At 47.1% G+C, this 25,268-nt stretch overlaps 1 protein-coding gene across 3 annotated transcripts; it reads left to right on the top strand.

Moving 5' to 3' along the window:
• The first annotated feature begins 1,234 nt into the window (after positions 1-1,234).
• LOC120931270 (putative olfactory receptor 2B8) lies at positions 1,235-24,832 on the top strand. 3 transcript variants are annotated; one of them, XM_040342548.1, is made up of 2 exons: positions 1,235-2,139; positions 7,243-7,273. In XM_040342548.1, the coding sequence occupies exons 1-2, from the start codon at positions 1,235-1,237 to the stop codon at positions 7,271-7,273; spliced, it is 936 nt and encodes a 311-aa protein (XP_040198482.1). The 3 variants fall into 3 exon arrangements, with proteins under 3 accessions (XP_040198482.1, XP_040198481.1, XP_040198479.1); XM_040342545.1 differs by lacking the exon at positions 7,243-7,273 and adding an exon at positions 23,553-24,832 and having other exon boundaries at positions 1,241-1,831; XM_040342547.1 differs by lacking the exon at positions 7,243-7,273 and having other exon boundaries at positions 1,235-2,901.
• Positions 24,833-25,268: the final 436 nt, after the last annotated feature.

Genomic DNA, 25,268 nt, shown 5'->3' with positions numbered 1-25,268 from the left:
ATGCAATCTCTCTGGTAATTTTTTTTCCATAAATTCTTTCATTAGGCATTTTTTTTACTTTGAATAGTGCGGAGAGGGATTAGAAAACCTGTCTGGTTTGTATTGCTATCTGTGCCCCCATTAGGGAGATTCACCCTTTGTTTTTGTCATGTTTACTATTATCATTGAAAGTGAACGTAAAAAAAAATCCCAAATTTCACGTTGTCCCCATAAAAGTAAGAGATGGGAAATCTCACAATGGAGACACTAGATCTGGTGACTCTGGTGACAACAAGAGCCATCTCGTGTTGTAATAGTTCAGTTTAAAAATTACACTAAAAGTTATTTCTTATGCCAAGTACATACAACCATTTTTAATGGTCTAAAAAAAAAAAAATTTTTTTTTCAACCCGATTCTTGTCAAGCCTGCGTTGCCTACACACGATCATGAAAAAAAAATGCTCTAGCAAAGCGCGGTGACGTACAACACGTACAATGGCACTATAAAAGGGAAGTTCCATTTGGATGGCGCCACCCTTGGGGCTGCTTTTGCTGATTTCGTGTTATTAAGAGTTTGGTGAGAGACAATTCACGCTTTTCAGTCTTTGTGCTTTTTAGTCTGTTACAGCGTGACGAATGTGCTATCTCCATTACAAAAGCTAGTTTTACCAGAACGAGCGCTACCATCTCATAACTTGCTTCTGAGCATGCGCGTTTTTTTTCATGTCGTTAAAGCCTACACACGACCGGTTTTCACGATGTGAAAAACGACAACGTGAAAAACAACACGAAAAAATAGAGCATGTTCTAAATTTTTAATGCCCATTTTTCACGTCATGAAACATGCTCTGGAACCCACACACGGTCGTTTTTAATGACATTAAAAAAATGAAATTTTTCACGTCATGAAAAACGGTCATGTGCACGCAGCATTAGTGTGCTGGATTTTCACCTGTCAGGTTTTCGATAACATGGAAATCAAAGAGAATAGAGATCCGACCCACCAAGACTGTACCCACATCCAGATTCTACAGCAGAGGCCAGGTGACACATCTGCTTGATGTATAATTAGATATTTAACTTCCATAAAATAAGTAAAATCTAGGATCTCAGAGAAAAAAAGTCCAACTTTTCGTATTTCCAAATTCTTGAAAAGGCTGCCAGACGTGTGAAGTCAATCAGCTATCATACTCTTTATTAATAAGCCTGAATATCATGATATTTTATAAAATAATTCTATTTTCAGACATTCTTCATGGGAATGATTACGTGGAACTACACAGAAGTTGAGGAATTCATTCTTCTGGGGTTGACCAGAAGCCCGGAGATGCAGATTATTTTATTTGTGATATTTCTTATCAGTTATGTTATATCCCTTATGGGTAATGTCCTTATTATTTTTATCAGCAGGATAAGCCCCCGGCTCCATACACCCATGTATTTCTTCTTGAGTAACTTATCATTTTTGGACATATGGTACACCTCCAGTATAGTTCCTAAAATGCTCAATAACTTTTTGTCATTGAAGAAAAGTATATCGTTTCATGGTTGTTTCACCCAACTGTTTATACACCTCTGTTTAGGAGGCACAGAATGTTACCTTCTCTTAGCAATGGCTTATGATCGTTATGTGGCTATATGCAGCCCCCTACACTATACCACTATTATGCATCCAAGCTTATGCAATAAAATGGCAAGCGGCTGTTGGATTGGAGGCTTTATAAACTCATTAACACACACATTGTTTGCATTGCGACTGTCATTCTGTGGCCCAAATGTCATTAACCATTTCTTCTGTGAAGTACCATCTGTACTAGAGCTATCCTGCACAGATGCCTCTCTTAACAAGACCATCATTTTCTTCTGTGCTATGTTGGTGGTAATGGGCCCATTTTTCCTTATTATTATTACTTATGGCTACATTATCAACAGTATACTGAAGATCAATACATCAGTGGGACGGAAGAAGGCTTTTTCTACGTGTGCCTCGCACATAACTGTAGTCACTTTATTCTATGGTACAATCATTTTCATGTACATGAGACCAGGAGACACTCATGTGGCCAATCAGGACAAAATGGCCACCTTGTTCTATAGTGTTGTGACTCCTATGCTCAACCCTCTCATCTACACTTTGAGAAACAAGGATATTAAAGGGGTGTTGCTAGAGATTAAACGAAAAAGAAATGTGCCATAATAACAATAGGCAGAGTAAAAATATATATATATCTATATATACACTATATTGCCAAAAGTATTGGCACACCCCTCCAAATCATTGAATTCAGATGTTCCAATCACCTCTATGGCCACAGGTGTACAAAATCAAGCACCTAGGCATGCAGACTGCTTCTACAAACATTTGTGAAAGAATGAGTTGCTCTCAGGAGCTCAGTGAATTCAAGTGTGGAATGTGCAATAAGTGCAATAAGTCCATCCGTGAAATTTCCTTGCTACTAAATAAAAAGTGGAAGCAACTGGGAACAACAGCAAGTCAGCCACAAAGTGGTAGGCCACGTAAAATGACAAAGTGGGGTTAGCGCATGCTGAAGCTCACAGTGCGCAGAAGTTGCCAACTGTCTGCAGAGTCAATAGCTACAGACCTTCAAATTTTGTGTGGCCTTAAGATTAGCACAACAACAGCGCGTAGAGAGCTTCAAGGAATGGGTTTCCATGGCCAAGCAGGTACATCCAAGCCTTACATCACCAAGTGCAATGCAAAGCATCAGATGCAGTGGTGTAAAGCACACTACCACTGGACTCTAGAGCAGTGGAGACGTATTCTCTGGAGTGACGAATCACGCTTCTCTGGCAATCTGATGGACGTATCTGAGTTTGGCAGTTGCCAGGAGAATGGTACTTGCCTGACTGAATTGTGCCAAGTGTAAAGTTTGGTGGAGGGGGGATTATGGTGTGGGGTTGTTTTTCAGGGGTTGGGCTTGGCCCCTTAGTTCCAGTGAAGGGAACATTTTAAAGTGGTTGTAAACCCTCAGGGTTTTTCACCTTAATACATTCTATCTCAATGGATGCAGCAGCAGGACTTGGGAGTGCATCTGCACTGAGATCAGCTCTCTACGGGGCACTCGAGAAGAGGAGGAGCCAGGAGCGCTACGGGGGACCCCAGAAGAAGAGGATTCGGGCCTCTCTGTGCAAAATCACTGCACAGAGGAGGTAAGTATAGACATTATTGTTATTTTTTTTATTTAAAAACAAACCTTTAAAATCATTTTAAGGCATCAGCATACCTAAACGTTTTGGACATTTTCATGCTCCCAACTTTATGGTAACAGTTTGGGGATGGCCCCTTCCTGTTCCAACATGACTGCAAACCAGTGCACAAAACAAGGTCCATAAAGACATGGATGAGCGAGTTTGGGGTGGAGGAACTTGACTGAACTGCCCAGAGTCTTGACCTCGACCCAATAGAACTCCTTTGGGATGAATTAGAGTGGAGACTGCAAGCCAGGCCTTTTCACCAAACATCAGTGCCTGACCTCACAAATGCGCTTCTGGAAGAATGGTCAAACATTCCCTTGGACACACTCCTAAATATTATGGACATGTTTCTTAGAAGAAAAGTTGAGGCTGTTATAGCTGCAATGGTTAGGCCAACTCAATATTGAACCCCATGGACTAAGACTGGGGTGCTATTAAAGTTCATGTCTGTGTAAAGGCAGGTATCCCAATACTTTTGCCAACATAGTGTATATACAGTTTATATATATATATATATACACACACACATATTTTTATTTTTATTTTCAAAATGGAAGAGCTTTACTGTCATAACATTTTGTCAGTTGGGTTGTTGTGTTTTCCCAATTTGCAACTACTAGTCTGCAGTAGTTAGAAGGTAAAAAAAAATAACATGCTCTTCACTAATCTTGTATGAAGGCACCATTATCGAAAAGCTTTTGATTGTTCACACAGTTAGATCTCGCTGTCCTTACATGCCCATCCTTTGTTTAAAGCCCTTTGGGCAGAAACTTTATAGTGACATTCAGTGCTGACTATAAACTTAGAACAGGAGTCTGCCAACTGAGGCCTATGCTTGCCTTTATCTGACCCTTGCAGCACTATCCTTTCAACTGATACAAGGCAACAATCCTTCTACTGACACCAACAGTGGTGCATAATTCTCCCCACTCCTACTATTCAATGAAGGAGCACTATCTATTCCAAGTATGGGGCTGCACCAACAATGGGGCACTTTTCCTCCCACAGGCACCAATGACAGGGCACTATTCCTTCCTGTGAAAACAACAATAGGGCATAATTTCTTCCACTGACAACCAATGGTGGGGCGCTATACCTTCCACTCCCACATGTGTGTGGGAGTCATGCCTATAACTGTACACCTTGCAATGTCTCATGGGACTTGTAGTTTTGAAACAGCTGGAGGGCTGCCAGTTTGACATCCCTGATCTAGCCAGATAGTCCTGTAGAGATCACAGGACAAACGACCATAGTGAGTAGATTCAGACTTTCCTTTGCCAGGCTTTGAGTGCAAAGACCTTCCCAGGTTTGCTAGAAGATATAACCACAGACAGCATGTACTGAGTGTGCACCAGGACCCCCTCCTAGGTAGATATGCTATTGCAGCTCCCAAAGGACCTTCCAGATAAGATGCCATCAGATGGGACGTGTGTTTTTTTTTACCAAACGCTATTTAATTATAAATTATTTATTTTAATTCTTTATTTACCAATTCCAATTATACATAAAAGCAGTAACAGTACAACAACATACAGTCATATATATTGAATACAAATTCCAAATAAGTACGCCACAAAGGGCACATATCATTTTTAAAGAGGTAATCTATTCTTTATTTTAAAGCCTAATTCCACCCAAAAAAATATTAGTTAGTTTTATATAAAGAGTAATGGTTAAAATTCCTGTGAGATGTTTGTTTGCTTGGGACCCCATTGGGGAGATTTGCCCTATTTCCGGTCTCTGTGCAAGAATTTGAGGTGCAGAACTTAGGACAATAAGTCACAGCGGTTGATTTACTAAAGACAAATAGGCTGTTGTAAATTGAAAATTGGCCTGCAAAATGAACAGCCTATTTGCCTTTAAGAAGTTCAAGCCCTCCCTCACTCTTAATAAATGTGCACTTATTTTTGCTTCTTATTTCAGGAACATTTATATAGTAGGGTATCCCAAATGTATTCTTTCTTGTGTAGATATAATAAAAATATTAAAAGTTATTAATGGTTCAATTCATGGAGCATGCACAACACTGGGCAAATATCATATTGGGAATGGTGTAGAAGTAAGTTAATAGTTATATTAAAACAGTCTGTGGCAGTAGCGAAATTGTCTGCATTTACTAGATAATAAAAAAAAATGTATGAACCTGAATCCAATGATAAATATTAATTTGTAAGCAGTATCCCTATTGAGCTGAGTTTAAAATAGTAGAAATACGTTCAAAAACGTAATTATTATTGAGGTCAAATCAACATTCGCTGTGACAAGAAGATTCTAAGTAGGATGACATTTATTTTTCGAAAGAATGGATTTCTAACGGTGAATATAGTTTTCATTTGCTAAAGCCCGTGCATTCCAAAATCAAATGTTAAAAACAAATTACATTTTGAATTACTTTCAAATTACATTTGTCAAGCTGTCAATTGTAGTGAAAATTTTCATACAAATTTTAGTACGAAAATCTACTAATGTATAGCTAGATTTAGTGAGATCTGCAACTAAAATTTTGGTAGGTACTGATGTTATCAGTTACAACATTTTTAGATAATGCTTATTGTATTTAATTATGGTGATCAGGGGTGATCTAAATGTGATTTTTAATTATTCAGTTACTCTAACTGTCATTTTGAGAGGTAGGGTTACAATGAACACCACAATGTTCTGTTAAACTTTCAGGAGAATTTGTGTAGAGAAAAAAAAATGTGAACCTCAATCTTAAGGTTGAAGCAAAATGGAGAAAGTGTAACGATGGGAGCTTCTTCGCAATCTCGGGACCTGGTTGTCTTGCAGTCATTGAGAAATCAATTAAATCCAAGTTGGATCCAGAAATTCAAAAGCAGTGCCTCAGGTCTTCTGTCTACGATCTACATTTCAAAATCATTTTGATTATGCAATTTGACAATCCACATTCCAAAACCCATATCAGTATATTAAAAACATATAGATGTAGGATTTTTTTTTTTAATGGCAAAGGCAGAGCCCTAACTCAAATCCAATTTATTATGAAAATGTGGGTCATTGTCAGACTGTATGATACAGCTTCTTTTTAGATTCAGACCACTGTCAGACCATTGAGGGCATTGTCATCTTTCCAGAGAATTAAGCGATTGGGCTTGGAGAGCAAAGTAAATAAATTCCTTTTTGATCCAAAGCAAAAAAAAAAGAGAGAAACATCTGAAGCTGCTCACATTTATCGTTTACTGAAGGCAAACTTTGGCGTTTCACTTTGCAAGGAAATTTCCCCAGAGTTTAGTGAATGTGGTGAAATTTCACTTTTCACTCTGAAAAGAATAATCAATTAGGATTACCTGGCTGTGAGCTTCCATTTGGAAGCTTCTGTGCAGCTGTAGAACACACAACACGGCTGCTCTGCAATCCCTGAGTGATGGATAGGAAAAGTCTTGGGTCCCTCTCTTGCCACTGCACAGACTTCTGCAGTTTCACCAGCGACCTACTGAGCAACATGGATGGTGCCCACTCCTTTAGATGAGGCAGTGGTCTCTTCACCTGAACTGCTTGATCACCAGGATAGCTCTGCCAACATTGAATGGCAGCAGGTAACCAGGCTGATTAAATCTGTAGAGATGCCACATTATTGGAAAAATTCGAACTTTTATTACAAAGTGAGCTGTCTGTGGCTACTGAACAATCGTATAATACCCTTTCTAGGGAAACAAGAGACTTAGGCACACACTTTGGTGATTTGGAAGAGAAATTAGATGGCACTGTGACTGCTGTCAACTTTCATGAGCGAGAACTAGATATACTAAAAGCTGACTTTGCTGAAGCCATTAGCAAGACGGAAGACCTGGAAAACCGCAATAAAAGGGGCAATTTTAAGATCCCGGGCATACCAGAGCATGTGGAAGGCCTTACCTTCTATGGTTACAGCCTTACTCCAGGAGCTGATTCCTGCTAGGAGTTTGACAGAATCCAACATCTCTTGGCCCAAAAAAATCTGATGGACCACCTCCAGAGGCGTTGCTAGCGGGGTGCGCTCCGCACTGGGTGACACCCGCTAGAGGGGTGACACCATCCGACTCTTCTAAGGGTGAGGAGGGTCCTGGCCAAACATCTCTAGCGCCATGCACCGCAGCCAGCTCATCTCTCCAGCTGTCTCCCGGGACGTGTGTCTGCGTGGTTTCAAGCTGGTGCTGTAACAGGCGGGAGCGCCGGGAGGGTGTCAGCATGTTGAGGGGGTGACCACCGACCCGAGGTGAGAGGAGGGGGGATTGCCAAGGTGTCTATGTGAGTATGTGTAGCCTGTGCTCGTCTGATGATGGGGGGGGGGGGACTGGACACAGCTCTCTCTCTCTCTATATATATATATATAGCCTGGGGGTGCTATGGGAGGTGAGAGGGGGTTCTGCACTGAGGGGGGTCTATGCTTATGGAGGGGGGGTTTGCACTGAGGGGGATCTCTGCTTATGGAGAGAGGGGTCTGCCCTGAGGAGGGGAATCTATGTTTATGTAGAGGGGGTCTGCCCTGAGGGGGATCTATGTTTATGGAGGGGGGCTGCACTGAGGGGGGGTCTACTATGCTTAGGGAGAGGGGGGTTTGCACTGAATGGGATCTATTTATTTGTAGAGGGGGTCTGCACTGAGGGGGATCTATGCTTATGGAGAGGGGCTGCACTGAGGGGGGTCTATGCTTATGGAGGGGGTCTGTTCTGGGGGTGTCTATGCTGTTGGGGGGGTCTGCACTGAGGGGAGGTATATACTGATGGATACGTACTTAATAGGAGTGGGTTATATTGAAGAAAGGGAGTCTGTACTTAGTGGGGGGGGGTCTATAATCAGGGAGGGTGGTCTTTACTGAAGGGGGACTATAGTTGGTTGAGGGGGGGGGTGACTCCAATTTTTTCCACACCGGGTGACACCAACCCTAGTGACGCCACTGACCACCTCATGATATTATTGTCAAGCCCACCTTTTACAAAACCAAGAAAGCAGTCAGACCGTCCAGACATACCAATACCAAGTCTCCTGACTTGAATCCTCAGACTATTCTAAAGTGCAAAGTCCTAAAACATTTTCTTACCATACTTCAAAACACAGGGATAAAATACAAATGGGGGTTCCCTTTCAAACTCTCATTTAATGATCAGAATCACCTGTATTCCTTCTCTCCGGAAGAAGCTCATGATCTCCTGAACTACCTTCACCTTCTGCCACTGGATTTCCCAGGTACTTCAGGCTCCCAATCGGGTTCCCAATGCTTCATCTGTGACATTATGGCGGACATATCGGACACTTTTGACACATTTTTGGGACCATTGTCATTTTTACAGCGATCAGTATTATAAAAATGCACTGATTACTGTGAAAATTACACTGGCAGTGAAGGGGTTAACCACTAGGTAGTGCTGTAGGGGTTAAGTATGCCCTAGGGAGTGCTTCTAACTGTAGGGGGGATGGGCTGTGTGTGACAGGACAGTTATCACCGCTTCCGATTACAGGAAGTTGTGGTCACTGTCTTGTCATTAGGAAGACTGGGGAAATGCTTGTTTACATAAGCATTTCCCCCTTCTTCCTCAGCGTTACACGATCGCGGGTATGCACGTGTACAATGCTGGCTTTTTAAAGGGGAGGTATATATATGTCCTTTTGGCTGCCTGTACCATGCTGCAGATGTATATCTGCGTGCGGCGGGTGGAAAGTGGTTAAAGAAGAATGCAGGTAAAAAAATAGCATTTAGTATTTTTTGTTTTGGGAGTCTGTAAAGAATTGCACCAGCGATCAGCAGATTTCTGGTACCATGCAGGACTCCTGCAGAATGAATGAATGAACTAGCAAAGTGCTCAACAGTGTCATGGTAGTTCATTGAGACTTGTTGTTTCCCATTCACAGAGGACTGTGAATGAATGACGTGGTCAGGCAGACAGAGCCCCACACAGCCACATTAGTTTCAATGAGTGACAGCGGGTGCCCGGAGAAGATGTCTGCCCGCTGTCACTGGGGATGGGCTGAGAGAGGGTGAATGGCTGCAGCTGCTGGAACATGTTGCATGTTCCACCCTAAATGCATGGGGAACACATGGCCTGTATTGTATTCTTAATTACATTTCCAGTACACTATGGAACCCATTTCCAGTAGTCTCTATATACACTGAACACCAATGGCCTTATGGAGAATACATGGCCTTGTTAGCCTATTGGTGATATATGGCCTGGAAGGCTTAGAATTGAACATCCATTCACAGCAGCAGGGGACTTCCACAACACAACTGAGCACTTTCACACTCAGTATTCATTGTATATCAGCAATTCTGCTCTTTGCTCTCTTCTACTTAATTTGGCTTTGCTGTGACCAGGACAAAAATTGGAGTATAGCCTCATGAAAAAATATATAACGAATAATAATGACATACCATCATCCCAGTTAGATGAGAACATAGGGGGAGTTGCTGAGGCTGAACCCAAAGCTACCCACACAATTGAATGAAGGGACTATCTCGGTACTGATAAAACAATATAAATAAAATTATGTAAAAAAGTTTATTAATAAAATTTAGCAAAACAGATAGTTGTACATATCAACGATTGGTCGAGATCGACTAGTTTTGCGGAAGTTCATCGCTTCATCAGGAAAACCAATCTGTAGAATGCATAATGATAATAATAATAATAATAAATATACGGCTGGAACATTGTCCAGTTAGCGTTAGGATAAATCCACCATGCTTATGGGAAATAATCAGTCTAATCAGGGTATAAATATGCAAAAATTGCTAACTGGACAATGTTCCAGCCGTATATTTATTATTATTATTATTATCATCACTATCTATACCCTTAATCTCGTTATTTCAGATTAATTATTGTTTCATTATACCTTTTATCCCCCACTGCCTTGGCAATTTCAGTTTCAGTCTATGGGTATATTTGTATGGTGACCTTTCCCATACTTCTTTCATTTCTTTTATGTTTACAAATTTTCTATTTATTCTAACTTAGCTACTTTTTTCTCTTTACTAGCTGTGGGCACTATATATTTATGTTGTTGCACTACCCCATCCCAATTTTGGGACTGCTAACAATGAATTACCTAGATAAATAAATGTATCCACATCTCACTTTTATTTAGAGTCGGATCACACTGGGGAGACACGACTTCCAGCGCGACTTTCAGAGGCAATGAAGGCATGAACCACAGGGCGATCTGGGGCGATTTACAACACGACTTGAAGTCGTCTCCAGGACAGGAGACTTTCCAGTGGCCAATCAAACAACAATCAGCTCTAGGGGAGGGAGGGAGAGGGAGGGAGAGGTTTGCCTGAGAAATGTATGTTATCTTCCTGAAAAGTTGCTTCAGTTAAGACAGTGATCAGACTTGGAGGTGACTTCCATTGAAATCAATGGGTACAAATCGCCTACAAGTCGGATTGAAGTAGTACAGAAACCTCTTCTGAAGTCGGATCGCCTTGAGTCGTGTGTATTAACACCGCTCCCATTCACTTACATTGTTTTTCTCTACAGCGCGACTTGAGGCGACCTCAAGTCGGATCCCAAGTCTCCCCAGTGTGAACCGACTCAACCTTCTCCCATCACTTTCCCACCACTTTTTACTCACATTACTTTATCTTGCTACATCACATTGCAGCCTTTTATTTATTTATTATGGTTCTAATCGAACCCCAGCTTGGGTCCAGGGATATAGGGGATGCCACAATTGGTTGCCCCCTGATGCCTTGTTCCCCCAGCTTTTTAAGTATACACCTCCAATTTCATCCCTCACTTTAACTTCTGGCCTAATCGCCATGTTCACTTTCATCACTTGTTTGCACTGCATATATGCCCCGTCTTGTATTTCTGCCTTTCCTACAGGTTCCCCTCTGTCTTGCAGCTGTCAATGATATGACAATATTCTATGTCACCATAAATTAGCAATCATTCTTGTGGGACTTACATTCCCACTCATTATTATTACCTTGCTTGTTTTTATTTCGTCATTATTGATGTTTTGATCTTTTTGTTAATTAACTACCCCTTGAGTGTTTTGTGTGTGTGCCTTGGCTGCCTGTGCCTCCCTTCTGCGGCGGACGTCCGTTTTCCCTGGTGGGGGTGTCTACCCATTCACCCCCTCTTGCTCTTTCCCATCTCGGGGCTTTCGCCCTCTGGCTCGGCTTGAACGCACATGCGCAGTAGCGCTGTTCGCGCACCTGTGCAGTGCGGGGAAACTGACCCGGTGACGTCATGGCGCCGCTGATCTGGCGGCGTCTTTGGCGTCTCCGGGTTGGGGTAGCTCATTTAAGGGCCTTCGGGCCACCGGATGAGCCGAGTGGATCTCGCCATCTGTGGCCCCTGAGTCTAGGCAGTGACAGGTCAGGACTTGATTGGCAGTCCATTGGGGATCTTTATGGATATAGGTGCAGCTTTACTTTCTTATCCCTGTCCATGCATTACCCTGCATTCTGTCACCGTTTTAGTTACCTCCTTGGATGACATAACACTGTTTTTTACCAGTACAATCGGACCTTAATTTTAATACTGCACCATCCCTGATCCCTCTACATTACTGCACCTTCGATCCTGTCAATCTGTCACCAGGAATTTTCTACCTCCCACTATGGCTTGGCTTTTACTGTCCACGGACCTAACTGCCGTGGTAAGTACTACCCCTACTTGACAATACCCATCCAGCTCCCCTCTTTTCCACCTCCTTTCCCCCTCCCCTTTCCCTGTCCTCTCCTTCCCTTCCCTTCCCTCCCATCCCCCCTTTTCCAACTACAAACCCCCCTAAACCTCCCCCCCTTTTTCTTCTGCTTCCTTTCCTTAATCCTCCTCTCCACCCCCCTCCTTTTTCCACCTCACCTTCCTTTCTTCTTCCCTTCCTTCTAGTCCTTCCCCCTTCATTCCTCCTCCCCCTTTTCCCTTACCCCCCTCTCCCCAACTTTACCAAGCTATGGGTTCTATATATTTATTATGCCTACATTTAGATATCCACGACCAAACCCCCATGCCCGCCGCGGGGGAAATCATTCGGGCAGCCCAGCTCTGTGCTTTATCAATTTACTCAAAGGGTCATGCCCTGTACACCCGATCAGTCCATCCGATGAAAACGGTCTGATGGACCGTTTTCATCGGTTAACCGGTGAAGCTGACTGATGGTTAAAAAAACGATCGTGTCAGAACGCGGTGACGTAAAACACAACGACGTGCTGAAAAAAATTAAGTTCAATGCTTCCAAGCATGCGTCGACTCGATTGGACGTGCCTACAAACGATAATTTTTTTGTATCGGTTATGTATTCCTCGGTTAAATTTAAAACAAGATTGATTTTTTTTAAACTATAGATAAATAACTGATGGGACCTACTGTACACACGATCGGTTTGGTCCGATGAAAACGGTCCATCAGACCGTTCTCATCGGTTTGACCGATCGTGTGTACGCAGCATAAGTTACTATTTTCCTTATACACTACATACTTTATTGCTGAATTATACTATTCCATTATGTATTCTACAGATTGGTTTTCCTGATGCAGCGGTGAACTTCCGTGAAACTGGTCGACCTTTGACCAATCGTTGATATGTACAACTATCTGTTTTGCTAAATTTTATTAATAAACTTTTTTACATAATTTTGTTTATATTGTTTTATCAGTACCGAGATAGTCCCTTCATTCATTTGTGTGGGTAGCTTTGGGTTTAGCCTCAGCAACTATTCCCTTGCCCCCACTCCCCCTATTTGCTGTGACCATAAATAACCAGACTCCATTGGATGGATCAGTGCAGGTCCGTCTTAACAGCATCATGGGCCCCTGGGCAAAATAATGCTCTGGAGCAGGCCCAGACTGGCCATCGGGCAAACCGGGCATACGCCCGGTGGGCCGCGGCCACCGAGATGCCGCCAGGCTGCAAGCCGCGGGGCACAAGCCGCGCCGCTCATCTACCCTCTCCGCGGCCGCCGAGGTGGACGTAAACACAGAGGGGGAGGAGCTAGATGAGAAGCCTTTGGCCTCTCCACGGCCGGGGGGTGTGACTGCGAGGGGGAGGAGCCAGAGCCGACACCTGCTAGCTGCTGCTACAACACCGGACCGGATTACAGAAAACGTGAGTGCAGCCCCCCCCCCGCTCCTGTAACCTGGATAGGAGGAGCAGTGGGGGCGGCTGCATATCAAAAATCTTTTTCTCTGTCTCCCTTCTGCTGTATTGGAAAGCCTGAGGCTGCGAGAGGTACAGTAAAAGCAGCAGGCATTCCAATACTGCAGAAGGGAGACGATGGAGAAAAATATTTTTATATGCAGATGCCCCCACTGCTCCTCCTCCACCTCCCATACTCTTCTCTTTGCCTCCTTGTGATCTCCACCTCCCCCCAGTGCTCTCTGCCACCTCCCCCCCAGGGCTCTCCAAGACCCCCCCCCCCCCAGGGCTCTCCAAGACCCCCCCCAGGGCTCTCCACCTCCCCCCAGGACTCTCTGCCACCCCCAGGGCTCTCACCCTCCCCCCAGGGCTCTCCACCTCCCCCCAGGACTCTCTGCCACCCCCAGGGCTCTCACCCTCCCCCCAGGGCTCTCCACCTCCCCCCAGGACTCTCTGCCACCCCCAGGGCTCTCACCCTCCCCCCAGGGCTCTCCAAGACCCCCCCCCCCAGGGCTCTCCACCTCCCCCCAGGACTCTCTGCCACCCCCAGGGCTCTCACCCTCCCCCCAGGGCTCTCCAAGACCCCCCCAGGGCTCTCCACCTCCCCCCAGGACTCTCTGCCACCCCCAGTGCTCTCACCCTCCCCCAGTGCTCTCACCCTCCGTCCAGGGCTCTCCGCCACCCCCCAGTGCTCTATGCCACCCCCCAGTGCTCTATGCCATCCCCCATGGCTCTCAACCTCCCCCCCAGTGCTCTCCACCTCCCTCCATGCTCTATGCTACCCCCCCAGTGCTCTCCACCTCCCTCCATGCTCTCTGCTACCCCCCCAGTGCTCTCTGCCACCCCTCAGTGCTCTCAACCTCCCCCCCAGGGCTCTCTGCCACCCCCAGGGCTCTCACCCTCCCCCCCAGGGCTCTCCACCTCCCCCCAGGACTCTCACCCTCCCCCCAGGGCTCTCACCCTACCCCCAGGGCTCTCACCCTCCCCCCAGGGCTCTCCAAGACCCCCCCAGGGCTCTCCACCTCCCCCCAGGACTCTCTGCCACCCCCAGGGCTCTCACCCTCCCCCAGGGCTCTCCAAGACCCCCCCAGGGCTCTCCAAGACCCCCCCCAGGGCTCTCCACCTCCCCCCAGGACTCTCTGCCACCCCCAGTGCTCTCACCCTCCCCCCAGTGCTCTCACCCTCCCCCCAGTGCTCTCACCCTCCGTCCAGGGCTCTCCGCCACCCCCCAGTGCTCTCTGCCACCCCCCAGTGCTCTATGCCACCCCCCATGGCTCTCAACCTCCCCCCCAGTGCTCTCCACCTCCCTCCATGCTCTCTGCTACCCCCCCAGTGCTCTCTGCCACCCCTCAGTGCTCTCAACCTCCCCCCCAGGGCTCTCCGCCACCCCCCAGGGCTCTCCGCCACCCCCCGTAGTGCTCTCCGCCACCCCCTGTAGTGCTCTCCGCCACCCCCCGTAGTGCTCTCCGCCACCCTCCGTAGTGCTCTCTGCCACCCCCAGTGCTCTCAACTTCCCCTCCAGTGCTCTCAACCTCCCCCCAGGGCTCTCCGACTCCCCCAGTGCTGTCTGCCACCCCCCCAGGGTTCTCCATCTTTCCCCAGTGCTCTCAACCTCCCCCAGTGCTCTCTGCTACCCCCCAGTGCTCTCTGCCACCCCCCATGGCTCTCAACCTCCCCCCAGTGCTCTCCACCTCTCTCAATGCTCTCTGCTACCCTCCCCCAGTGCTCTCTGCCACTCCTCAGTGCTCTACACCTCCCTCCATGCTCTCTGCTACCACCCCAGTGCTCTCCGCCACCCCCCAGTGCTCTCTGCTACCCCCTGCAGTGCTCTCTGCCATCCTCCAGTGCTCTCAACCTCCCCTCCAGTGCTCTCAACTCCCCCCCAGTGCCCTCTGCCACCCCTCAGTGCTCTCAACCTCCCCCCCAGGGCTCTCTGCCACCCCAGGGCTCTCACCCTCCCCCCCAGGGCTCTCCACCTCCCCCCAGGACTCTCACCCTACCCCCAGGACTCTCACCCTACCCCCAGGGCTCTCACCCTCCCCCCAGGGCTCTCCAAGACCCCCCCCCCAAGGGCTCTCCAAAACCCCCCCAGGGCTCTCCACCTCCCCCCAGGACTCTCTGCCACCCCCAGGGCTCTCACCCTCCCCCAGGGCTCTCCAAGACCCCCCCAGGGCTCTCCAAGACCCCCCAGGGCTTTCCAAGACCCCCCCCAGGGCTCTCCACCTCCCCCCAGGACTCTCTGCCACCCCCAGTGCTCTCACCCCCCCCCCAGTGCTCTCACCCTCCGTCCAGGGCTCTCCGCCACCCCCCAGTGCTCTCTGCCACCCCCCAGTGCTCTATGCCACCCCCCATGGCTCTCAACCTCCCCCCCAGTGCTCTCCACCTCCCTCCATGCTCTCTGCTACCCCCCCAGTGCTCTCTGCCACCCCTCAGTGCTCTCAACCTCCCCCCAGGGCTCTCCGCCACCCCCCAGGGCTCTCCGCCACCCCCCGTAGTGCTCTCCGCCACCCCCTGTAGTGCTCTCCGCCACCCCCCGTAGTGCTCTCCGCCACCCTCCGTAGTGTTCTCTGCCACCCCCCAGTGCTCTCAACTTCCCCTCCAGTGCTCTCAACCTCCCCCCAGGGCTCTCCGACTCCCCCAGTGCTCTCTGCCACCCCCCCAGGGTTCTCCATCTTTCCCCAGTGCTCTCAACCTCCCCCCAGTGCTCTCTGCTACCCCCCAGTGCTCTCTGCCACCCCCCATGGCTCTCAACCTCCCCCCAGTGCTCTCCACCTCCCTCAATGCTCTCTGCTACCCTCCCCCAGTGCTCTCTGCCACTCCTCAGTGCTCTACACCTCCCTCCATGCTCTCTGCTACCACCCCAGTGCTCTCCGCCACCCCCCAGTGCTCTCTGCTACCCCCTGCAGTGCTCTCTGCCATCCTCCAGTGCTCTCAACCTCCCCTCCAGTGCTCTCAACTCCCCCCCAGTGCTCTCTGCTACCCCCCAGTGCTCTCTGCTACCCCCAGTTCTCTTTGCCACCCCCCCAGTGCTCTCTGCCACCCCCCATGGCTCTCAACCTCCCCCCAGGGCTCTTTGCCACCCCCTAGGGCTCTTTTCCGCCACCCCCAGTGCTCTCTGCCACCCCCCAGTGCTCTCTGCCACCCCCCAGTGCCCTCTCCCACCCCCCAGTGCTCTCAACCTCCCCTCCAGTGCTCTCAACCTCCCCCAGTGCGCTCTGCCACGCCACCCCCCAGTGCTCTCTGCCACCCCCCATGGCTCTCAACCTCCCCCCCTGCTCTCTGCTACCCCCTCAGTGCTCTCCGCCACCCCCCAGTGCTCTTCGCCACCCCCCAGTGCTCTCTGCTACCCCCCCAGTGCTCTCTGCCACCCTCCAGGGCTCTCAACCTCCCCTCCAGTGCTATCAACTCCCCCCCCCAGTGCTCTCTGCTACCCCCAGTGCTCTTTGCCACCCCCCAGTGCTCTCTGCCACCCCCAGGGCTCTCAACCTCCCCCCAGGGCTCTTTGCCACCCCCTAGGGCTCTTTTCCGCCACCCCCAGTGCTCTCTGCCCCCCCCCCAGTGCTCTCAACCTCCCTTCCAGTGCTCTCAACCTCCCCCAGTGCTCTCTGCCACGCCACCCCCCAGTGCTCTCTGCCACCCCCCAGTGCACTCTGCCACCCCCCAGGGCTCTCAGCCACACCCCCAGTGCTTTCAACCCCCCCCCCAGTGCGCTCTGCCACCCCCCAGGGCTCTCTGCCACCCCCTAGTGCTCTGTCACCCCCTAGTGCTCTCCACCTCCCCCATGCTCTCTGCCACCCCCTCCAGTGTTATCCCCCCCCCCAGTGCTCTCCACCTCCCTCCAGTGCTCTCAACTCCCCCCCAGTGCTCTCTGCTACCCCCCAGTGCTCTCTGCTACCCCCAGTTCTCTTTGCCACCCCCCCAGTGCTCTCTGCCACCCCCCATGGCTCTCAACCTCCCCCCAGGGCTCTTTGCCACCCCCTAGGGCTCTTTTCCGCCACCCCCAGTGCTCTCTGCCACCCCCAGTGCTCTCTGCCACCCCCCAGTGCCCTCTCCCACCCCCCAGTGCTCTCAACCTCCCCTCCAGTGCTCTCAACCTCCCCCAGTGCGCTCTGCCACGCCACCCCCCAGTGCTCTCTGCCACCCCCCATGGCTCTCAACCTCCCCCCCTGCTCTCTGCTACCCCCTCAGTGCTCTCCGCCACCCCCCAGTGCTCTTCGCCACCCCCCAGTGCTCTCTGCTACCCCCCCAGTGCTCTCTGCCACCCTCCAGGGCTCTCAACCTCCCCTCCAGTGCTATCAACTCCCCCCCCCCAGTGCTCTCTGCTACCCCCAGTGCTCTTTGCCACCCCCCAGTGCTCTCTGCCACCCCCAGGGCTCTCAACCTCCCCCCAGGGCTCTTTGCCACCCCCTAGGGCTCTTTTCCGCCACCCCCAGTGCTCTCTGCCCCCCCCCCAGTGCTCTCAACCTCCCTTCCAGTGCTCTCAACCTCCCCCAGTGCTCTCTGCCACGCCACCCCCCAGTGCTCTCTGCCACCCCCCAGTGCACTCTGCCACCCCCCAGGGCTCTCAGCCACACCCCCAGTGCTTTCAACCCCCCCCCAGTGCGCTCTGCCACCCCCCAGGGCTCTCTGCCACCCCCTAGTGCTCTGTCACCCCCTAGTGCTCTCCACCTCCCCCATGCTCTCTGCCACCCCCTCCAGTGTTATCCCCCCTCCCAGTGCTCTCCACCTCCCTCCATGCTCTCTGCCGCCCCGCCCCCCCAGTGCTCTCTGCCACCCCCCCCAGTGCCCTCTGCCACCCCTCAGGGCTCTCTGCCACGCACCCCCAGTGCTCTACACCTCCCTCCATGCTCTCCGCTACCACCCCAGTGCTCTCCGCCACCCCCCAGTGCTCTCCTCCACCCCCTGCAGTGCTCTCTGCAACCCCCCAGGGCTCTCTTCCATCCTCCAGTGCTCTCAACCTCCCCTCCAGTGCTCTCAACTTCCCCCCCAGTGCTCTCTTCTAACCCCCCCCCCAGTGCTCTCTGCTACCCTCCAGTTCTCTTTGCCACCCCCAGTGCTCTCTTCAACCCCCCAGGGCTCTCAACCTCCCCCTAGGGTTCTCCGCCACCCCTAGGGCTCTCTGCAACCCCCCAGGGCTCTCTACCACCCCCCAGTGCTCTCTGCCACACCCCCATTGCTCTCTGCCACCCCTAGGGCTCTCTGCCACCCCCAGTGCTCTCTGCCACCCCCCCAGTGCTCTCTGCCACCCCCCCAGTGCTCTCCGCCTCCCCCAGTGCTCTTTGCCACCCCCCAGTGCTCTTTGCCACCCCCCCTCCAGTGCTCTCAACCTCCCCTCCAGTGATCTCAACCTTCCCCCCAGTGATCTCTGCCTCCCCCAGTGCTCTCTGCCACGCCACCCCCCAGTGCTCTCTGCCACACCCCCAGTGCTTTCAACCTCCCTACAAGTGCTCTCTTTTACCCCCCCCCCAGTGCTCTCTCCCACCACCCAGGGCTCTCTGCCACCCCCTAGTGCTCTCTGTCACCCCCTAGTGCTCTCCACCTCCCCCATGCTCTCTGCCACCCCCCTATTGCTCTTTGCCACCCCCCTACAGTGTTCTCCACCACCCCATGCTTTCTACCACCCCCCCCCCAGTGCTCTCCAACTCCCTCCATGCTCTCTGCCACCCCCCAGTGCTCTCAACCACCCACCAGTGCTCTCCACCTCCCCGCATGTTCTCAGCCGGAGGTGCCGGTTAGCATGTCATGGGCTGCTCAATCAAAAATGCCCGGGCCTATTTTTTGTCCCAGTCCGGGCCTGCTCTGGAGCCCCTACCAGGGAAATGGTGACCTGCTGCGCACATTGTGCATCGTGTCAAAAAGTGAGTGTGGCAAAATTATACTAAATATTGGGTGTGGCTTTTTAATCGGATTAGAAACAACAAATAAACACAACCAGGAAATTATTCCAAATTAATCTCACCCCCTGTACACACTGGCCTGACCTCTGCCTCGATCTCTGTGATATTAAGACACTGGGGTAGTGGACGCAAGTCATTTGCCCTGGGCAGTATAAATTTGTCCCATTTGCCCTACCAAAAAAATTATAATAATAGCAGTGATGTAATGAAATCTTTTTTTAACTAAATGTTGCGGTCTTATGTTTGTCAATTGCGTTCTTACTTACTAAATATAATAATAACAAAATATATAAATAAATAATTACAGTGATAGTAACTCACTAGTAAACGGGGACAAATCATTTAGAAACTTAAATATGCTCATCTTCTAAAAAAAAAAATGTGCCTAAAGTTTCAGTTATGTCAGTTAAGTCATTTTATAAATAAATCCACAAAGGATAAATTATGGATAAGGATAAATATAAATATTTTTTTTTTATCCAGCATTACTTTCTTGTTAGTGTTTTGAGATATTATACCCCATAGAGTTAATTAGCAGCATAAAGTCTTCATCAGGGAGTAATAGATTGTTACAAGCTGTATCATGTAGACATGTACCGTGCCTTTACCAAAGACAATATATATAAAATGGAGACTGCAGTCTAAAGATAATTTATTTTCATTGTAATGAGGGTAAGCCATGTGCTCTATATACTTTATATATTATATACTATATTAATTAATTGTTGTTATGTTTTATTTCCAACACAGATCAGCACTGTATTTATGAACAACTCCACATTCACACATTGTCTCCACATTTTCATTTATATTTATTTAATAGCACTTTATTTTTGCAGTATATTTATATATATTTATTCATTTATTGCATTTCTTTTTATGTTTTTACATACACTTTTTGGCCCAGATTCACGTAGAGCGGCGCATCTTTAGACCGGCGTAGGGCATCTCATTTGCGCTACACCGACGTAAATCAGTGAGGCTAGAACAGTATTCACAAAGCACTCGCTCCCAAACTTGCGCCGGCGTAACGTAAATTGTCCGGCGTAAGCCCGCCTAATTCAAAGTAGGAAGGTGATCTATTAAAATGAAGCGTGACCCCATGTAAATGAAGGGCCGAACGAACGGCACATGCGCGCGCATGCTCAGAATCACGTCGCATATACTCCCTAAGATACGACGGCTCAATGCCTACGACGTGAACGTAACCTACGACGGCTGTTCCAACGTCCATACGCTAACATGACTTACCCCTGCTTTATGAGGCTTAACTTTACACCGGACGTACGCCTTACGTAAACGGCGTAGATAACAGCAACGGGCGCAAGTACGTTCGTGAATCGGCGTATATCGGTCATTTGCATATTCGACGCGTAAATCAATGGAAGCGCCCCTTGCGGCCAGCGTAAATATGCGCCCAAGATACGACAGCGTAGGAGACTTACGTCGGTCGGATGGAGCCAAAATTTAGGCGTATCTTATTTCAAGCCTCAGGCGCATAGATACGATGGCGCATCAGTGCACTTACGCGGCGTATCAGAAGATACGTAGACGTAAGTGCTTTCTGAATCCAGCTAATAAAGTCTATATTATAAAATGTGTTTTAGGTTAGAATGTCACATACACATGTGTGTTTTTGTTTTTGATTGTGCAGATGCTGTTCTGACCATGGGTTGTGTCAGTTTCAATCAGGTATCTAATTTTCTAATGCTGTGCAGACCAGCTCTAATTGGTTTGGATGCATTCAAAGTTTTCTATTTAAATCCTTTTAGATCCTCACACAACCCAGCTATGACTAAGCATCTATCCATGATGTGAAACATGTTAGCTTTTTTGTCCCCTATGTCCACTTTCTAGCATTGGTTGCAGTGTTGCATGAATTTTTGGATGTTATACAGCTTTGGGTTTTATCCTTTTTTCATTTTGTTTCAATAAATCGCCTATCAGAGTGCGGCAGTCGAGGAACATTTATTTTTTCCACTGCTCTATATACTTGTTGTTGATGCTGAAAATAATAAACTTGCACAATACTTCTCTAATTAACATGCTGCCAGCATATGACTGTCTGAATTAAATCTGAATCTCATGAATCCAATTGTTCAATTTAAACCCATAATGAAGACAGGCAAAACTGAAATCTCGATTTCGAAATATGAGGCTCCATAGAAGAAAAATGTAAAGATAATTTTTAAACCTTTAAAAAAATTACAATTGAGCAGATTTCTAGTAATTATTTTCTGATTTTGTAGAGTTAATAACATTTTCTAAAGAGCCATTATCTGTCAGTGTTGTCACCGTGTCCCAGCAAGAATAACGTGAAATGTTTCATGGACTGACAAGTCACTGTTGATGTAAAAATAAGATAGGTGCTGTTGCTGACCCCCTTCTGAAAATGCTAGTTGCCTGGTTGTTGTGAAACATGCTTCAAGGCTTTCTGAGTCAAAGATTCAGTAAGTAAGCACACCATAAATGTCAGATGTCCTTATCTGTATACTGTACATTTTATGGTAGATGTGTAGAACTGTGTTACCAGTATCTACATTCACCATGGACAAATTTGTACAGTTGACCCAGTAAAAGGCACATGATTTCTATCTGACCTTCTACAAATCACAATAACCCAGAGTCTAGGCAAAGTTTGAGGAATACAAAGGCATAGAACATGGGTGCCCAACCAGTGGCCCTCGGAGCCCTCTGATGTGGCCCTTGACCTCCTGCTCTGGGATGGAATAGAATAGAATACTAATATTAAAGGTAAGTTTATTACTAAAATCACAGGGTATATATGTGTTCCGCAGTGGTTACTGGGCTGTATTCAACTGATCCACAGGTCCAGAGCAATGCACCTTTGGGTTACCTGCACTGAGCCATAGACTATTACTTGCAAGTTTGATGTGCTTTCTGAAAGTGAACCACATCTACAGGATATAATAGAAGTCTATGGAAAAGTGCAGCTAACCTGCAGGAAAGCCACAGGTGAACCTGCGGGTAAACAACAGTGCATCAGTGTGAAAGCAGCCTTAAGCCCCTTTCAATATGGTCAGGCCGACCCAATCGGACCCTCCATTCACCTCTAAGGAGTGGCAGATGTAAATGGAATTGTGTCTGTTTACAAATGTCTACCTCCAATTCGATCCGAGTTCAGTGGGCTCTATAGAGTGGGCTGCCATCCACCCGCTCCGCTCATTGTGGCCCTCGACCGGTTACCAAGTCGATTAAGTGGCCCTTGCTCTTCAAAAGGTTGGGCACCCCTGGCATAGAACGTTTTTTTTTGTTTTTGTATGCATAGAAGAAATAAAAAATCCTAAAAAGAATTGGGCTGTCCGCTGGGGTCCCACTATCCTGTCACGGAGCGGCAGAACGGGGAGATGCCTATGTAAACAAGTCATTTCCCTGTTTTGCCTAGTGACAGGACAGTGATCTATTGTAAAACATAATTAAAAAAAATAATAATAAAATAAAAAAAGTAATACAACTGATCCCTCTTAGGCCTTCCGTTTTTTTTTTTCCGTTATACAGTTTAAGCCAATGATTTATAGACTATAACTCATTCTGTTACCCTCATATATAACCTAAAAGGTTGATTGTACATATATATCCCATTGTACCCCAACAACCGGTTGCACTGATTTGAGATCTATACTTTTTCTCCTTGTATGTTGGACAAGCATACATAGTGTTACTTTGTTGCCGTTTAATGTATGGTATTCTTTTCTTGTAACCTCAATAAAATATTTGAACAAGACAAATATCAATGAAAGGCGAAACATTTGTGTATAGATATAAAAATGAATTTTAAATAAAAAAAAGTAATAATACAAATAGAAAAAAACTACTGACACTGTCCAGTCAGTCAGAACAGCTTACTGAGGAGGAACAGGAAGTGAGAAATTCAGACAAAGAAAAAAAACATTTAGAAGGGAAATTGAAGGAAAAGGTAAGTGAACCAACAATGCACTAGCTTAAAGGAACCTATTTAGAAAATAAAAGGCGAACCTTTACAACCCCTTTAAGCTTTGACAATAAAAACTTGGAAGCTGATTGGTTTCTATGCAGAGCTGAACCAGATTCTGTGTGCACCAGGTTGAGTAAATCTTCCCCTATATATTCTGTATACACTGTACATTAACCCTTTACTCTGCCTCTCATGATGCCTATTCATTAAACCCTTTACTATATACGTTCACCTATACACCTCCCTTTTATTCACTGTAACACACTAAAAACTTTTTGGACTTGTACAGCTGCCCCAAGCTTAAACCAGTGGAGAAAGCAATGTCAGGTGGACTCTTACTATGGAAGGGGCGTACTACAATTTATTCATGAATGTATAATTTTTATCATGACATTTCCACTACAAAATTCTATCTGCAGGACATCTTATTGAAAATAATGACATGGAACTACACGAAAGTTGAAGAATTCATTCTTCTGGGGCTGACAAGCAAACCGGACTTGCAGATTGTTTTATTTGTGATCATTCTTATCATGTATATTGTTTCCCTTCTGGGTAATGTCCTTATTATTTTTATCAGCGGTACCAGCCCCCGTCTCCATACACCAATGTATTTCTTCTTAAGTAACTTATCATTTTTGGACCTTTCGTTCACCACCAGCGTAGTTCCCAAAATGCTTAGAAACATTTTATCACCAAAGAATGGTATATCATTCGGCGCTTGTTTCACCCAAATGGTTGTGTACATGTGTTTAGGAGGTTCCGAGTGCTGCCTTCTCCTAGCAATGGCTTATGATCGCTATGTGGCTATATGTAGACCATTACACTATACCGCCATTATGCATCCATGTTTATGTATTAAAATGGCAAGTGGCTGTTGGATCACAGGCTTTCTAAACGCATTATTAAACATGTTCTTTGCATTGAGATTGTCATTCTGTGGCCCAAATGTTATTAACCATTTCTTCTGTGAGATACCATCTGTCCTAGAGCTATCCTGCACAGATGCTTCTCTTAACAGGACCGTTATTTTCTTCTGTGCTATGTTGGTGGTCATGGGCCCATTTTTTCTCATTCTTATAACATACGGCTACATTATTTTCAATATTATAAAAATCACGACATCCACGGGCCGAAAGAAGGCTTTCTCCACTTGTGCTTCACACATGATGGTAGTCACTTTATTCTATGGTACAATCACTTTTATGTACATGAGACCTGGAGACACTCATGTAGCCCACCAGGACAAAATGGCCACCGTGTTCTATAGTGTTGTGACTCCAGTGCTGAACCCACTTATTTATACCTTAAGAAACAAGGAAGTTAAAGGGGCATTTCTGGGGATTGTGAGAAAAAAGCATGTGCCATTATAGGAACATTAAATATGGTTGGATAGTAGGAGTGGCGCTATTTTATTAAAACCCCAAATAAACTATTTCCTATTTGGTTCTCAAAAAATCCCTTACCTAAAATGCAGTAGTGAAAATTATATAAATTAAAAATCAATTAAATAAATAAATATGACACTAAATGCCTTTCCAAAGTGCATGCGTGCCTGTGCGTTAAATTAGTGATTATCTTATGTGCAAAACCTGAAGCATAAAGTTGCTTACGTGCAAACTAGCAAAAGGTGCTGCAAATATACAATAGTCCAGAAATAAATGATATAAAATGAATATGAGACGTGCAAACTAGCAAAAAGTGCTGCAAAAAAAAAATTCAATAGTCCACAATATATAAATATAGAAACAAATGAATCAATTTGTGCAGTAATTAAAAAAAAAATTCATCAAGTCTTTGATTCCTCAAGTGCTAATCAGAATCGTGCTTGGTGCCAGGTGAAAAACAGTTGCTAGATGCCAAAAGTGATCACAGCAATCCGTGCTCTTATAAAATCCTCACTCACCGAATATTCCACCCCCTCTTTGGATATGAAGCATTCACAGTGTATGCCACTGTGTAGCACTCTGGCAATATCTCGTCCCCCTGCGCTTTTGGTGATGCTTCAAATATTAGCCCATATATAGGAGAAAGGAACCACAGATAGTGTTTTATCGTTTTAAAAACCGTTTATTATTAAAACTATAAAATAGGTACTCACATTTGAGCAAAAACAATAAAGCATATAATGCTGACAC

The sequence above is a fragment of the Rana temporaria genome, chromosome 3 (assembly GCF_905171775.1).
Source record: "Rana temporaria chromosome 3, aRanTem1.1, whole genome shotgun sequence".
Lineage (NCBI taxonomy): Eukaryota > Metazoa > Chordata > Amphibia > Anura > Ranidae > Rana > Rana temporaria.
This window is presented reverse-complemented; position numbering and strand designations above follow the sequence as displayed.